This window comes from Saccostrea cucullata, unplaced genomic scaffold, assembly GCF_032062105.1.
Source record: "Saccostrea cucullata isolate Sc308-1 unplaced genomic scaffold, CSIRO_AGI_Scuc_v1 ctg143, whole genome shotgun sequence".
Classification (NCBI taxonomy): Eukaryota; Metazoa; Mollusca; class Bivalvia; order Ostreida; family Ostreidae; genus Saccostrea; species Saccostrea cuccullata.
Window position 1 is genome coordinate 711,871 of NW_026937256.1, and position 15,007 is coordinate 726,877.

General features: G+C 32.7%; 1 protein-coding gene across 2 annotated transcripts; it reads left to right on the forward strand.

Moving 5' to 3' along the window:
- LOC134247642 (EGF-like domain-containing protein 2) lies at positions 1 to 7,920 on the forward strand. Of its 2 annotated transcripts, none has more exons than XM_062729983.1 (11): positions 1 to 133; positions 2,351 to 2,411; positions 3,536 to 3,664; positions 3,820 to 3,936; positions 4,055 to 4,287; positions 4,410 to 4,561; positions 4,779 to 4,921; positions 5,756 to 5,840; positions 5,956 to 6,151; positions 6,318 to 6,675; positions 6,966 to 7,920. In XM_062729983.1, exons 2-11 carry the CDS (start codon positions 2,360 to 2,362, stop codon positions 7,175 to 7,177), a joined length of 1,677 nt encoding a protein of 558 aa, XP_062585967.1. In that variant the 5' UTR covers positions 1 to 133; positions 2,351 to 2,359; the 3' UTR covers positions 7,178 to 7,920. The 2 variants fall into 2 exon arrangements, with proteins under 2 accessions (XP_062585967.1, XP_062585966.1); XM_062729982.1 differs by lacking the exon at positions 1 to 133 and adding an exon at positions 442 to 670.
- The last annotated feature ends 7,087 nt before the right edge of the window (positions 7,921 to 15,007 follow it).

The window sequence follows — 15,007 nt, forward strand, 5'->3', positions numbered from 1 at the left end:
CTATTTTATCATCTTCGTAATACAGGGCGCAGTCTTGTGGCGTGGTTGTTTCGGTTTTAGAAAAAGGAAAAATAATATTTCTCTGATGACAACACATTGTTCGTTACGTTTTGGATTACATTCATAATGTCAGGTAAGTGATACGTCTTCAAATTAATATTCAAACGGGGCAATTAAAGGGGGAATAATAGAAACTAAACATTAAATGACAGCATATTTATTTATAATAACTAAATTTTTAAGTTTTCAATATTATCTTAAATGTAAATTATCGTTGAAAGGATAACCTTTATAAATAAGAATGTCAAACCTATCGGAATAGACTTGTGCTAAATTTCAAAATCCTTCAAATAAGAAGGAACCTCCATCTATGGTTGCATCTGAATTTTAATAGGTATGAAGATCCTAGAGAAAGTATGTGTGTCATTCATAAGTTCTCACAAGTACTGGAACGGCTGTGAAAATTCTGAGTGACGCGCAATTGATCATGCGTGCGCTCATTTGAATTTCAAAAAAATTAAGAATTTTTTGTGGACAATTCATCACTGCGGGGCGAGTATGTGGACAAGTCTTTTATAAAGATTAGGACTGCGAACATTCATTTAGAAATTAACACAAGCGTGTCATAGCAACATTAACTGAGCTTCAACCTTTAGGACTTAACATAACAGTAAGTGATTATCTTTGTCCAGTTATATATTCGAATTGAATATTTTCCTACAATAATGAGTATGTCATACTCTTTAGCCAATTTTAATTTTCGTATCTACTCACACACATCCATTTCTTCATTACATTTTTATTTTATTTAAAAAAAAAAGGTTATATCCTTGTCAATTCAAGGAAACAACCAGTATTTAATGCCAGAATTTGAAAAAATACCTTTATGCTTACACTTATCCACAAATGACAATACTAGAGCTGCTCTCAATATATCAGTAAATCTTTCCTTGAAATCTTATCATTTTACTGTGTGTACATCAAATTATCAAATTGTCTAAATGAAAGAGCTTCCTCGGGAAAATTTACAATTTAAAGTGTTCTTTCATTTTTTTTTTGTACTTTCTTACTGCAAATATTTCTTTCATTTTATTCAGTATTCTCTCACTGCAGATATACTTAAAATATGAAATAAAGAAATAATCCAGAAATATGTAAATAATAGTAGTTTTTAATGTGATTCGGTTTCTATCCAAAGAAAAATGGGAAGTGGGAGTTCATTTTAGAAAAGTGAAAGTGATAGCATGAAAGTTAGAAGTATTCAGTTAGTCTTCTTTGCTTTTAATATTTACCGTTATTTATTTCCAAATATCACTGAATTTTTTTTGTCTACCATCCAAAAAAGCTCTAGTTTTATTTTACATTAATAACGTCTAATTCAAACAGCAGGTAACTAGAACAATTATATTTGACAATGTCATTCATTTTAAAATTATGCATAAATGTGGGAGTGCTGACACTTGACAATTTTGTTACACCTAGTCTTATAAAGACAAGGGCGGGGTCTTCATTAACCTTATTGGTCTTTGGTCATAGCATCATCATTATAAATAATCAAGCAAAAACAAAAATTTGACATCTATTGATTCCAAATAAAAAAAAACTGGCTCAACTTTGAGGGGGGAAAACATTAAAAGGTAAAGTTATAAATTATTATCAATTTATCTAAATATACACTGAAATAATTTACAGATACGTTTATGGACAAAAATTGTAACCATTTTAGTTAGTTCTATCATTACTATAAAGGAAAGAAAATTTGCGCATTTTTGTTAACTTTCAGTAAATGATGTATCATGCACAAATTGCATTTTTTACGTTTTGACATTTATGCATGTTAATTTGATATTCAAGAAATTTTATCACTTTATCCTATGTATATGTTATCAGATGTGAATGATATTGTTAAATACGATAAATGGATTATTGAATATGAAAAGATAACACTTTTGGTTTTCAGAATCACCAGTGATTTGTATGTTTAAGTTTTACAACAAAACCACAGTATGTAAATTTTATGGAAGGAACTTTGCACTCTGTACTTTTAGGGATTTTGTTTCGTATAGTAGACTAATGACAAAGATAATGTGTGCAAAGAAATGGCATTAAGGAAGCATTACAAGGCAATGAAAAATGCTGGAACACCTACAAGAGGAATGCCAATATTAATTAATTTTAAACTAATTATTTTCTAACTTTTAAAAGTTACGTAAAGGTTACACAACGTATGAATAACTGAATATAAAACTAAATGTGCATGTTTTTTAACAGGTAGAGGTAACTGATACAACGCAAAACAAAGCTCTTGGGAAAATTCGCAGATTTTTATTTCTATTTGTTCTCTTTCTAGGAAAACACAATGAGGCTTAAAGAAATTCTTTTCGTTGGAATCATCCTTTTAGTAAACAATGGTGAGTGTCATAGTGATAAAACTTTCTAACTTGCCTTTAGTGATCAACAAACCTACAACTGAGTTTGGAAGATCCACCAGAATCCATTTGTTCACAATGGCAGTCGAATGACATCGTTGACTGTAGCAACCCTCTCCTTCCATCATACAGTTTCAGAAATAAGAATTCATTTTAAGTTGAAGATATCTGAACTTGAAGAATTACAAAGAACCACATTAGCTTTCAATTTCTCTCATGAAATATTTATGCAGATAACGAAAAGTATTCAAGCTCAAAAGTCCATTAAACAAAACAAATCAGGAGCAAAGCAAACACAGAGCTCTAAAACATCAGAGGGGGGATCAGGTGCCTTGGAGAAGTGAGCATCTCTTCACCTGCCGACCATTCATACCCGCCGTGTGCTCCTTGTCATGATCGAAAAATGGCGGGAAAAATTGTCGACAATTCGGTGTGTAAATAATGGTCTAAATATTGGTTTGAAAATCGTCAGTCAACAAAATTTTAATATTTTGTATTTGCAGACAAGGTCATAGTATCGACCATAGAACTTACGAAATGATGACATTAAACGAGACTGATGATATTCTTGCTTCGTCAACTTCTTTATCAATAACTTACCTTGATTTATGAATTGTCCATACGTAGAGCATGCTCTTGCGTACCGAATCAATCGAGAGATATATACCCCATATACGCAGGTGATAAAGATATATGCTGCATAAGTAAGAGAAGTTGACGATTGAAAGGTTAGTCATCACGTTTTTCATAAAGCGTTGTTGTAAGATTACCTACAATTATCGTCTTTTTTTTCTAGTAAAATATCCAAATATGAGACGGATGTGTCAAACACGGTAGTATCTCTTATTTCAAGCTCACCGATCGAAATAAGAATGGAAATAAATAATCTTTCTTTTTCTAACAAAATAATCTGAAATTCCTTTAAGAGTGTTTTACAAAACAGTTTTGAAGTGATCAAACAAATGAAAAAATCCTGATCGAGTCTTATGACAGTTATTTTCCTAATAACAGTTAAATAAGTAATTGAAATAATAAATCATCTTGTATCGGGTACCAGTTTGAGAAAAGAAAAGCTACAATTATCATCCATTGCTTTCTTTTGTCAGTATTCGCAAAGTGGCATTGTCGAAACAGACTAACGGGGGGATGCTTAAACGGGGGCACGTGTAATAGTGACACTGGAGTCTGCGCCTGTCCAGAGGGATTCGAGGGGTATAACTGTGGGCTTGAGACCGGTAAGTAACAAATAAGTAAATGAAGAACCGATTTAAACATTCACAACAAAAATAAAACTAAATGTACTGTTATAAAATGCGCAAGACAATGGAACTAAAAATGTGTACTGATTTGAGGAATATTTAGATAAAATACAACTAACTGTACTTTGTAGCCCTTATCTGTCCTGCTGACAATGACGCTAACTGCAGGAATGGGGGTACCTGTTATAATACTGACCAGTGCTTCTGTACCGAGGATTATATTGGGGCCCAGTGTGAAACGCCTATCTGTAAGTCTTCTCAAAGACAGTAAGGCCTTCAATCATGCATTTTTTGAGCAGTTACATTTACAATTTTAAAAAATCTAGAAAAGATATAACATTTATTGAGACGTGCTCTTTTCTGCAGCTTCCATGGAGTGTCGGGGTGAGGGAACTGATATCACAGTGATGGTACCGGACGGCTTTAGGGGGGAGATCTACTCTCAGAGGGACGGGTCCGACGATGACATGGTCCCAGAGGAGTGTAAATTTACTCCGGAAGCAGCCAGACCCGACAACTACATACCGTATACCTTCACCATTCCATTTGACAGAACCAGTCCATGTATAAACGCAGCACTGAATGAAACCATAAATGAGGTGAATTTGCCTTTAATGAATTGTACGGAAACGTTACCAAACAGTATAAACAATTTATCTGTGAAAATATATTTTGAAAGATGAAGAATAAAACTAGAACCTATATTTTTCCTACCTTTCAGAATGGAGACTCTGTATTTTCGTCTGTTATTGTGAAGACCTACAGTACAATGTTTATAACAGACTATGACGAACAGTTGACATTCGTCTGTATCCATTCTACCAATAATTATACTCTAGGTACCCGACTAGACCAGGTCGATCTCGATAAATCGTAAGTAAAAAAGCAACTTATAAATCTTCGTGATAAACCATCATGCTAGTTACTGCATATTTAAAACTACGTTCTTAAAATGGCAAAAGAAAATAGATCTGCACAGCTGTCTGTTTATTAAAGAGGCCTCGGCAAACTAGTTTTTGCGCGGAACAATTTGTTTAGAGACTTACCTTCGATCTATTTTAATATTGACTTTCTATTGTTGCTTTTAAAGGAGAAACCTGCAGACTGATAAGAAGGATGGCGACTATTCCCCTGTCAGAATGAATGTTCTTAATGAAGATGACACCAATCTTACAGGACAAGTCAATGTTGGTGACGTCATCAAACTTAGATTCTATCTGGATGACGAAACAGGTTAGACACACATATAACCTTGATTTTTGCATGCTCTGTATGTACACGCTTAGTGACACCGACGGCAGAATCCCTCACTGAAATAAACTAGCAAAGAAAAAAATATTTCTCCGACTCTTTTACTTATTGATATTTTCAAATTTGAAAATGTCACTGGGGTATTGTTGAACACAAGTGTTGACTGAAATCATAGTTACTGCGTTCATTGGTTCCTTTTAAATAAAAGATTAAATTTGCACTGGGTCTGGGAATGCACAATGGCAAAATTCCTTCAAAAAACAAACACCAATGTATGTTTTACTCAACTATAGGCAAGTACGCAGGATCTCAATATCCTTACATCCAAAGCATCAGTTTAAAGCATACCATGTTTATTTCCTACGTTGGTACGTACATTTAATGCAAGTATATAAGCTAAAAATAAATCAATAACAAAAATATTTGATCGATTTGTAAATCAAAAATAATTATTCACACCAAAAAAGAAATTTTTAATAATGAAAAAAAAATATTTTATTGGCTACTAAATAAAAGTGTTTTTTAAAGAATTAAAAAGGAATAATGCAGCAGTGTTGCATATCCTGAAGTAGGTGTATGCTTTCTGATGTGTATTTAATTTAAGGGTAGGGTTTCTATTATGTTCGATTTTTTGCCCATATGCATCCTCTGTTAGAAATCTATTCATAAAACAAACAAACATATTATTTAAACTTTAGAATTTGACGATATATTTGAAAATATAAATGTTATGTAAATGCAAGAATATATCATCTAAAATTTATTAACCTTTAAGATATAGTCTAACATCTCTCTCTCTTTTTTTTCATATTGCAGTGTATAAAAATTTGAGAATGGAGGACTGTACTGCAAATGATACCAGATTAGAGAACGGAAATAGCTTTCAATTCTTGGAAAAGGGGTATGTATTCAGAGTTCATATCGAGAAAATAAAAGAATTACATCTATGCCAGATTTGAAAGAGTTCCATCGTAAATCCCAGAAAGCTACAAATAAAGGTTATCTTCTTTTAACAGGTGTCCTACAGAAGCCGGGGCCGCTATCATGGTAGAAACTAATGGACAAACTCTGACTAGAATTACCCACCCCACCAGAGGAGGAGAAGTCGCTGCTGCAGTCCTGCCAATCTACGCTTTCAAATTCAAAAGCACAGGAAACGTAGCCTTTAACTGTCAACTGAAAATCTGTCGAGAGGGCGAGGATTGTAATCCAGTGAGTGGTCACTTGTCTGTCTATTGTCCTTATTCAGGGTTATATATTCCTGATATTATACATACCTGAATACTTTTAAACAATGCTCATTTTTCAAATACATATATTTGTAGCCAAGAGTGTTACCTTTTATCCTTCATCACTTCTAAGTATATTTTTTCTACAGCGATGTGGGGCACCTGCTACTGACGACTCTGCTGCTCCTCGAGCAACAGATGCTGCGCCAGTGGCACCAACAGATGCTCCAGCTGATGTAGTTCCAACTGGTGTTCCTACTGACGCTCCAACTGGTGTTCCTACTGACGCTCCTCCAGTCGATGGTGGCGCCCCCGATGCTGGACCAGTGGTTACAGACACTCCAGTCGATGTGGCTACTAATGAACCCGCTATTGCTAAAAGAAGACGAAGGCGAGCAGCTTCAGGAGAGGAAAGGGAAACATTCTCTGCTATTGTTTCTGTTGTTGATCCTTTTGAAACTCAGTGGCGCGCCAATCAAGTAACCAGTACATCTGCACCTACAACAGGTACACTGCATTACATTTTTTATATGCAATTTTTTATAATAACTTTCAACACTGCTTATTTGTCATGATTCAATTATTTATGAAATTTATGGACTTGGGAAACGCCCAGTAAGTCAATTGACACTTTATTGGAGGATAGATACTAGTATTTTTACACTTATTTCTAATCACAGGAATATACTTATTATAAGGGGTTTCTATATGGCAATAAGGAGTCAATTAGAGTGAGAGTTTATAGTAAACTTGCAATATTTAGTGGATAATAAACATCCATATATTTTCTATTTCAGAATCACCAGAAGAAGAAAAGACGTGCTTCCGTTCTCAGGAGATCCTGATTGTCATCATAGTCATGTCTGCGTTTGTCTTTGTTTTACTAGTAGCTTGCCTTGTAATGTCTTGTACCATTCTAAAATTAAGACATAAGTTCAATTGCCGTGAAAATGAAAGTGAGTCACATATGCCTAGATTTTTTCTTCCTCATGCTAAACTACAAGCTTGATAACCATACAAGTTTAACTGATCATTAGTTACAATAGGTTTTTTCAAATTCAGTTAATGATGATCATTCAATTTTTAAACCCTGTACTGGTTTAATCATTGAAGCCATCTTGTACTTTTTGCATCATTTAAAGTGCAGCTAACTCTCTTATTATATCCATCTATGCAAAAGTTAGCTACATCTTAAAGACAGCAGAAGAAATCCTTTATGACAGTTGATAATATTAATTTTAATTCGGCTTATTTTAATGAATAATCAATAGGTCTATGGAATGGCCACAATTTTTACTTACTTAAAAATACTTATGACAATTAAGGAAATTTTCATTCACGAAAATAAAAAAAGTTATTTAATTTTTTCCTCCTTTCTTTTCATCAATTGGAATTTAATCATTTCGTAATTTTTCATCTTCGCAGAGATGGTAAATTTTAAGTGCATGTTTATTGTTGTTGCTGATTTGAATATTAATTGAATATTTTAAATGTCGTTTCAATGCATTGCAATTATAAAGATTGTATGTTTTAACCGATTTTGAATTGCATGAAATATGTGAATTTTAAAGGTGTTTAGTGTGAAAACAGCTATTCTTGTAAGACGGGTTGTATGAAAGTACGCATGGAAGGAAGTGTTATAATTTGTTATTGTTATTGGTGTTATAGATATCATATTATGCATTAGGGACTTACAACTTACAATTTGTACATAGCATTTTCTATTTAAGAACAATAAATTTTAAAAACGAATTTGTGTGTCTGTGACTATTATAAGTTTGACATGGAGTATAAATCTTAAGGTTGTCGTTTGTTTGTTCGTGTATAAAATTTGTTTGAATATTTATAATCATTCCAATAGAAATCTAAGTGTTAGTGAAATACACAATTTCACCATACCTTGTTCTGCGAAATTTACCTTTTCACTTGATAATTTTATAAGGAATAATACCCCTGGTAGTCCCAGTAAAAGTTGTCCCTCGTATAAGAGGAACGATGAACCTTAACCCAATCAAGGCCGCCTTTCTGGACTCTTTTTTCGAATAAAAATCTGCCTCAACCCGTAATCTTAGCTAAAATTCAAATTATAAAACCAATCATTCACATATGAAATTTTCGAATCTAACCCCGTGTAAGTCTAAATTCTACTTTTAAAAACAGAAACATAAGTCGATTCAGTTACACAGATATCAAAAATCTACTTATAAAAGGAACAAAGAACACAGCCTTTGCCCCCTTAAAAACGCCCTAGATACTCTTAGGTATTATAAGTATTCCTCAGATCAATATAATATTATATTGATTCTAGAATTGAAATTGGAAGAGGAAGCTCACTTCTCCAATTTGAAAGCACTTAGTCTTTGATCTTGATTTGTATAGTTAACATGGACTTTTGAGCTTCAATACTGTTCGATATCTCCAATAATTTTATCACTTTGAATTTCTTGCCTTTCGTATGTAGAGCATGCTCTTCATGTATCGAATCAACAAAGAGACATAAATTATGTGTAAGTGATAAGGATATATTGCTACATACATGTTAATAAGGGAAGTTGACGATTGAAAAGTTGAAGTCATACGTTTAAAGCTCTGTTGTTAAGTTACCGGTTTTTTTTCAGTGAAATATTCAAATATGAAACAAATTTTACAGTATCAGAGACAATGATAATTTTCATTTCAAGTTTACTGGGATATCATATCTATTCGACACATGAATGGAAGTATATGTAGTTATATGTGTATTGTTTATTGTCGAGATGAAGATCGTGGCAAGTGTTTTCTCCTTATCTTTAATAAGATTTTGAATAGATTCTACTTCATATGAATGAATACAAAAATAGGTCTTCTTATTACATACTATCAATTAACAAAAGTTGCTTCCATTCATATGTTTACTTGATATAGGCCACTGAACTTGAAATAAAAGACACCACTGTGGCAACGCACTTTGAAAAAATTACGCACTTTGAAAAAAATTTTCAAAGTGCGTTAAATTTTGGGACCAGGTTAACGCACTTTGAAAAAATAATTTTTTTTTCAAAGTGCGTTAATATCGACCATATTAACGCACTTTGAAAAAAAAAGTCTGCATGGCTTAGTCAATATTCCTACAAATTATCATTTGAACCTGATTTGATACTTTTTGTCACCCGCTTGAAAAGTGGGAGATATTAATTTGGGTCTATCTGTCAGTCCGTCCGTCTAGCTGTCCGTCCATCCGTCTTTCTGTAACGCTTTCGTTTCCACACGATTTCTCGCCAACCCTTTGAACATTTGCAATGAAATTTAACATAACAGAATCCCTGTGGCCTTAGGAAGACCCCTTTTGAATTTGGGGTCAAAAGGTCAATATTCAATGTCGTAAAGAACTACGAACGATAGTATTGTTCTTCCGCCTATCTCTTAGTCAAATCTCAAAAGTTAACGTATTGGAATGATTCTAAAAAAAATTATAGATATTTATATGAATTTTCATAAAACCTTACTTATTTGGGATACCAAAGAGAAATAACTCTATAATTTTGGCAAAACTTGTGTTTTTAAATACCTGGAGTTTAACAGAGAGATTATCAGATATGGTATCAAATTAACATCGAAAAGCAGACAGGTACTGTAGATTCCTTAATATAAGCGAGGAATTAATTTCTGCGTAATTTCGCGGGAAGTATCACTCGCGAAAAAAATATTACTTGCTTTTATTTTTCTGATGCTTAAATCTATGTAAAATCTGTTCATTAACCGTTTATTCGCGAATTATAATTCTAGCGATTTGACGTTTGAGAGCCAGTTCGCGATAAAAAAACACTCGGGAAAAATAAGGAATTTACAGCTAGTAATTAATATTCTGATTTTCCTGAAAAATGAACATAAATAGACTTTGAGATTTAAAAGAACAAAATTTCGATTTACTACAGACTTCCTTGTACAGTGCTTATACTGTATTTAGAATGCACTTTTTTAAAAATATCATTGACACTTCAGGTAAAGAGTTATAGAAATAGATATATCTGGGTGGGAATGATAAAGAGTTGAGCTGATAGACCTTAATTCAGCCAGTCTTTTCTTCGTTTTCCGTTTCTTGGTTTTCTTCAATCCATCAGTTTTTAGAAAGAAACACATCAAAGTAAGAGCATTCCTTCCCAAAAAAGCATTTTCAGTAAAATCATTTGACATCGATCCCGATACAAATTACGTCAATTCCACACAGAAAAAACTAACATACACATAAAGTTATAACACACATAATCGCATCATTATATCCCATCATACGTTGCGAGGGGATAATACTATTGTCTATTTCTAAAATATAAGTCTAATTCCTTTTGTTTCATGAAAATTTTTTCAAAGTGCGTTAAATGTTGACATGGTGTAAAATTATGATGTACAGTTTTAACGCACTTTGAAAAAATTTTTCAAAGTGCGTTGATTTGGTCCCAAATTCAACGCACTTTGAAAAAATTTTTCAAAGTGCGTTAACCTGGTCCCAAAACTTTACGCACTTTGAAAATTTTTTTCAAAGTGCGTAATTTTTCAAAGTGCGTTGTAACACACCACAGAGTGTTGCACATCTATTTCATATATGGATATTTTACTCGAAAAGACGTACATGGTAACCAAACAACAAAACTTTATTCTAAAAGAGATTGCTTCACATTTTCTATTGTCGACTTCCCTTATACTTAGTTTTGTCCGTAAATTCTACAACAATTAAGATAAGATTTTGCTATGCAACAATTCACTTGTTTTTAAAATTTTTTTGTCGATATAATTGAAATAAATGACAGGACAAATAGTTTTTATTTAATAAAGAAAGAGACAGATCGAGAAAATGCATGTTGCCGGTTTGTATGAAATTTTTGAAATGACTAATGAATTTTACTACTCTCAAGTGCCGTTTTGCATATTTCCAAAGTGCCGTTTTCACCAGGTGCCATTTTAACCAGGTACCTGAATTTAAGATTACCCAGAAGAGAGAAAAGATTATACAACTGCAACGCTGCTTAATATGTGGTGCAGTTTTTTTTCTTTCTTTTAATTTAAATTTGAGGGGCGATTTGAAAACCATCTATCATTCTGTCTTCAATAACCCAGAAGTGAAAAAAGAATTACATTACAAGATCAGTGCGTACTGGGTCCGCCGTTATAAAACATACTTAAGTCTGGGAATGCTCTCAAGTCTGAGAACTTTCTTAAATCCAAAATTCTCAGACTCAGAGTCCGTCATAAAAAAGTTGAGAAAAATAAAAATTCTTTAAATTCTGTTCTATTCTTAAATTCTCAGCTGAGTAATTCTCAAGACTTGAGTTGAGAATTTTTTTGAGAATTCTCAAAGTTTTATGACGGTGGACCCTGGTCCCTGCTGACAAAACAGGTAACATCTTACATTGTCTTCGTTTGTAAGGCTCGTTATATAAATTGTATTTTAGATTAAGAACTTGGATTTAATTCTACAAGTGGTGATCCAACGTATACTCATAGTTCCCTTTCTAAGAAAGAAATTCTTCAAAATCATATGTCAGTTTTGAATATTTTTAATATCCCAAACAACACAAATGGATTTAATTACCATATCTGTATTGGATTCCGAAATTTTATAAAATTTTCTTACAAACAAAAATACATAACGGGTTCCAGTAAATGTACAACCAAGCCTCTTTCTTTACTCCTCACTAAGATATTAACAGTAGTGAAGGAAAAACTTCAAGAGTACTATGCAACAATACATTCGAGAAGTGATGTAAATCAGATGTGGAAACTTACCCCCAAAGAACTTTTGAAAAATTGGAGATTTTACCAAAATCAACAACTTTAACACTTCTAGCTTTTCAGCGTTATACAATCATTTCCCACGATAAATTAAAGTCCAGGCTTTTTTATATCATTGACTGCTACTTTTTTAACAAAATAATTTTGCAATGGCCAATTACAAAGTTGTTTTATGGACTTTTGTTCTTGAATACTGTTCGTTATCTCGTAAATATACTTACTTTGTAATGGCCATTGCAAAATTATTTTGTTAAAAACATTCTGATTGTATACACAGTACTCTGACTTAAGGTAGGATTCTCCTCATATTTCTAATATCTAAAAATTAATGAAATTTTCACAGAATCAAGAAGACAATATCAGTAACAATCTCCCATGCAGAGTTGTCGTTCGTTCCTCTATCAGACACCTCTGCAATGGGCTCACGTCAAGATTTTTGACATACTTAGTAACGTATAAAACGAGATATATGCAGGGTTGTTTCAAATTAAATTAATAGTTCTGGATTGATTTAGTAAATATCTACCTCAAAACTCAAACATAAGCATAGAAATTGAATTATAATGAATTAAAATAAACGCACTATTTCTCGTGTTTATCACTGTGATATACGCGAGCCAATGACAGAGGTGAATGTATGAGCCAATGGTAGAGAGTGTATCAGTAAGTGATAGATTAAATTTGACCGTTTAATATAAGAGGCAAGGTCAGTTCAAGGTCATTATCTTTTTCCTTGACATTAAGAATAAAAAAAATACTGTTGCCAATCATGTGATACCTACTTCTATTTCAAAAGTTTAAAGATTCTTCTTTTTGCATAAAAATATATTACTATATCGGGTCTATAGCATGATATTACCAAATTTACATAAATAATTTAACTAAACTGGATATTGGCTAATCCGAATTTTCTCTGTTTTTCTTAATTTTTTAGGATATACATGTATTAGTTAGTTTCATATGCTTCCTATATTTAACTTTTTCTTATTTTCACATATAGTAAAGTTGTCACATAAAGGTACAAAATGATACAAAAACTAAAAGTTTTGATCGTTTACTAAGAGAGAAAAAATACTTTTTATGGATTTTTGGCTCAAATCTGCACTTTGATTGGAAGCGTTTAAAGGCTAACAAAGTTCTAGTTTGTTTGAAAATTGTATTTATTTGATATATTTTGAAAGTTTAGTCCCTCATTATTAATTTAACTTACATTTGAAAATTCTCCAAGTCTTTTTTGTAAAAATTATAACTAAATTCATTGTTCTATTATAATTTTGAGAGGCAGAAAAGAAGATATTTTCATACGCCACCATTCCGCCAAAAATATAGTCCCTGCTAGTTTTCAAACGCAGTTTACCATTTCTATTTAAAGTTGTGCAATTGTGATGAGGAAAGAAAAATATGATCTTTTAAATCCCCTACACTTCAATATATAAGACATATAAGCAAAAATACTTTGAATGTTTCATCTAGTTAGAAATCAGAAAAGAATCCTACCTTAACATCAAAAAAATACTTAAGTTTCTGATTGACAATATATATGTGGTTTTTGGAGACCATGTCTTCCAACAATCTACTGGAATTTCCATGGGTAACAATAATATTGCCCCCGTTATTGGCAGACCTATTTTAAAAGTATTTTTGTATCCATACGAAGCAGAATTTGTGTCAAATCTTATATGGGAAAAGAAGAAAACACTTGCTATGGCCTTAAACTCGACATTTAGATATATCGACGCGTATTGTCAATTAATAATGGTTATTTCCATTCTTATGTCGTTACGATATATATACCAGTGAGCTTGATATAAAAGATGCCAAGGAGTCTGACACATCTGTTTCATATTTGGATATTTTAAGAGATAATGACGTTAATGGTAATCTAACAATCATGCTCTATGATAAACGTGATGACATTACTTTTCAATCGTCAACTTCCTAAAGTTACTTATGCAGCAATATACATGTACCTTCATCAACTGGATAGGGAGTTTACCGGTATATCTCTCAGTTGATTCGATACGCAAGAGCATGCTCTACGTTTGTACAATTTCTAAAACGAGGTAAATTATTGATAAATAAGTTGATGGAACAAGAATATTAGCAATCTCGTTTAAAGTCATCATTTCGTAAGTTCTATGTCGATGCAATGACCTGTCAGTAAATACAATTTATCATTAAATCAAATGTTGACTGTCATTTTCATAAGTTAATTGTTGGGCCATTATTTACAAACTGTATTGTCGGTGGATTTCTCCGTCACGTTATTTCTCGATCATAACAAGGAACTCAGGCGGGTGTGACCGGTTGGCTGATGTGCCCACTCCTCCATGGCACCTGATCCCACCTCTGATGTTTCTAGAAGCCCTTGTTTACTCTGCTTCTAACTCTGTATATTGTTTAATGAATATTTGAGCTTGAATACTGTTCTACTTCGTTATCTCCATATATTTCATTCAATAATGCCAATAAAATAGTATCCATCAGTTATGTTTATGGCAACGGTAAAAATATTTCATCTTTTAGATGGAAAGTTATAAGTATACACACGTTCTTTACTAGTCCGAAAAATCTTACGTTTTCCTGGCTTTTTTTACGATTTTGATATTTTACATGCCAGGAAAACGTCAGAACCGGCGCCATTAGGAAAACTTGAAATTTCACTGTCTTCAACTGGAGTTGATTTTCGGTACTTATGAACCGACCTAAATACCGAAATCAGAATTTATCAAAAGCACAATGCCTCTAGCACTCACCAATATCGATGGAAGGAAAATATCACTCCACATTTCGTAACAGGACATTCAAGATTTTAAAATGCACGAAATGAAGACAAATCTCGACAGAGTGATAAAACCTTTTTCAATGGATTATTTATTTCATAAATGAACCATAAAAACTATATTGGTAAGTTCTTTAAGCATTTAAGCTTTTGACTTTGAAATTTAATTCAGTTCGCAAGTATCTAAAATCAACTCGAGAATGCCGCCTCTGGTTGGAGGCGGCGATTTCCCAGTTTACGTAATGACGCCGGTTCTGACGTTTTCCTGGCATGTAAAATATCAAAATTGTT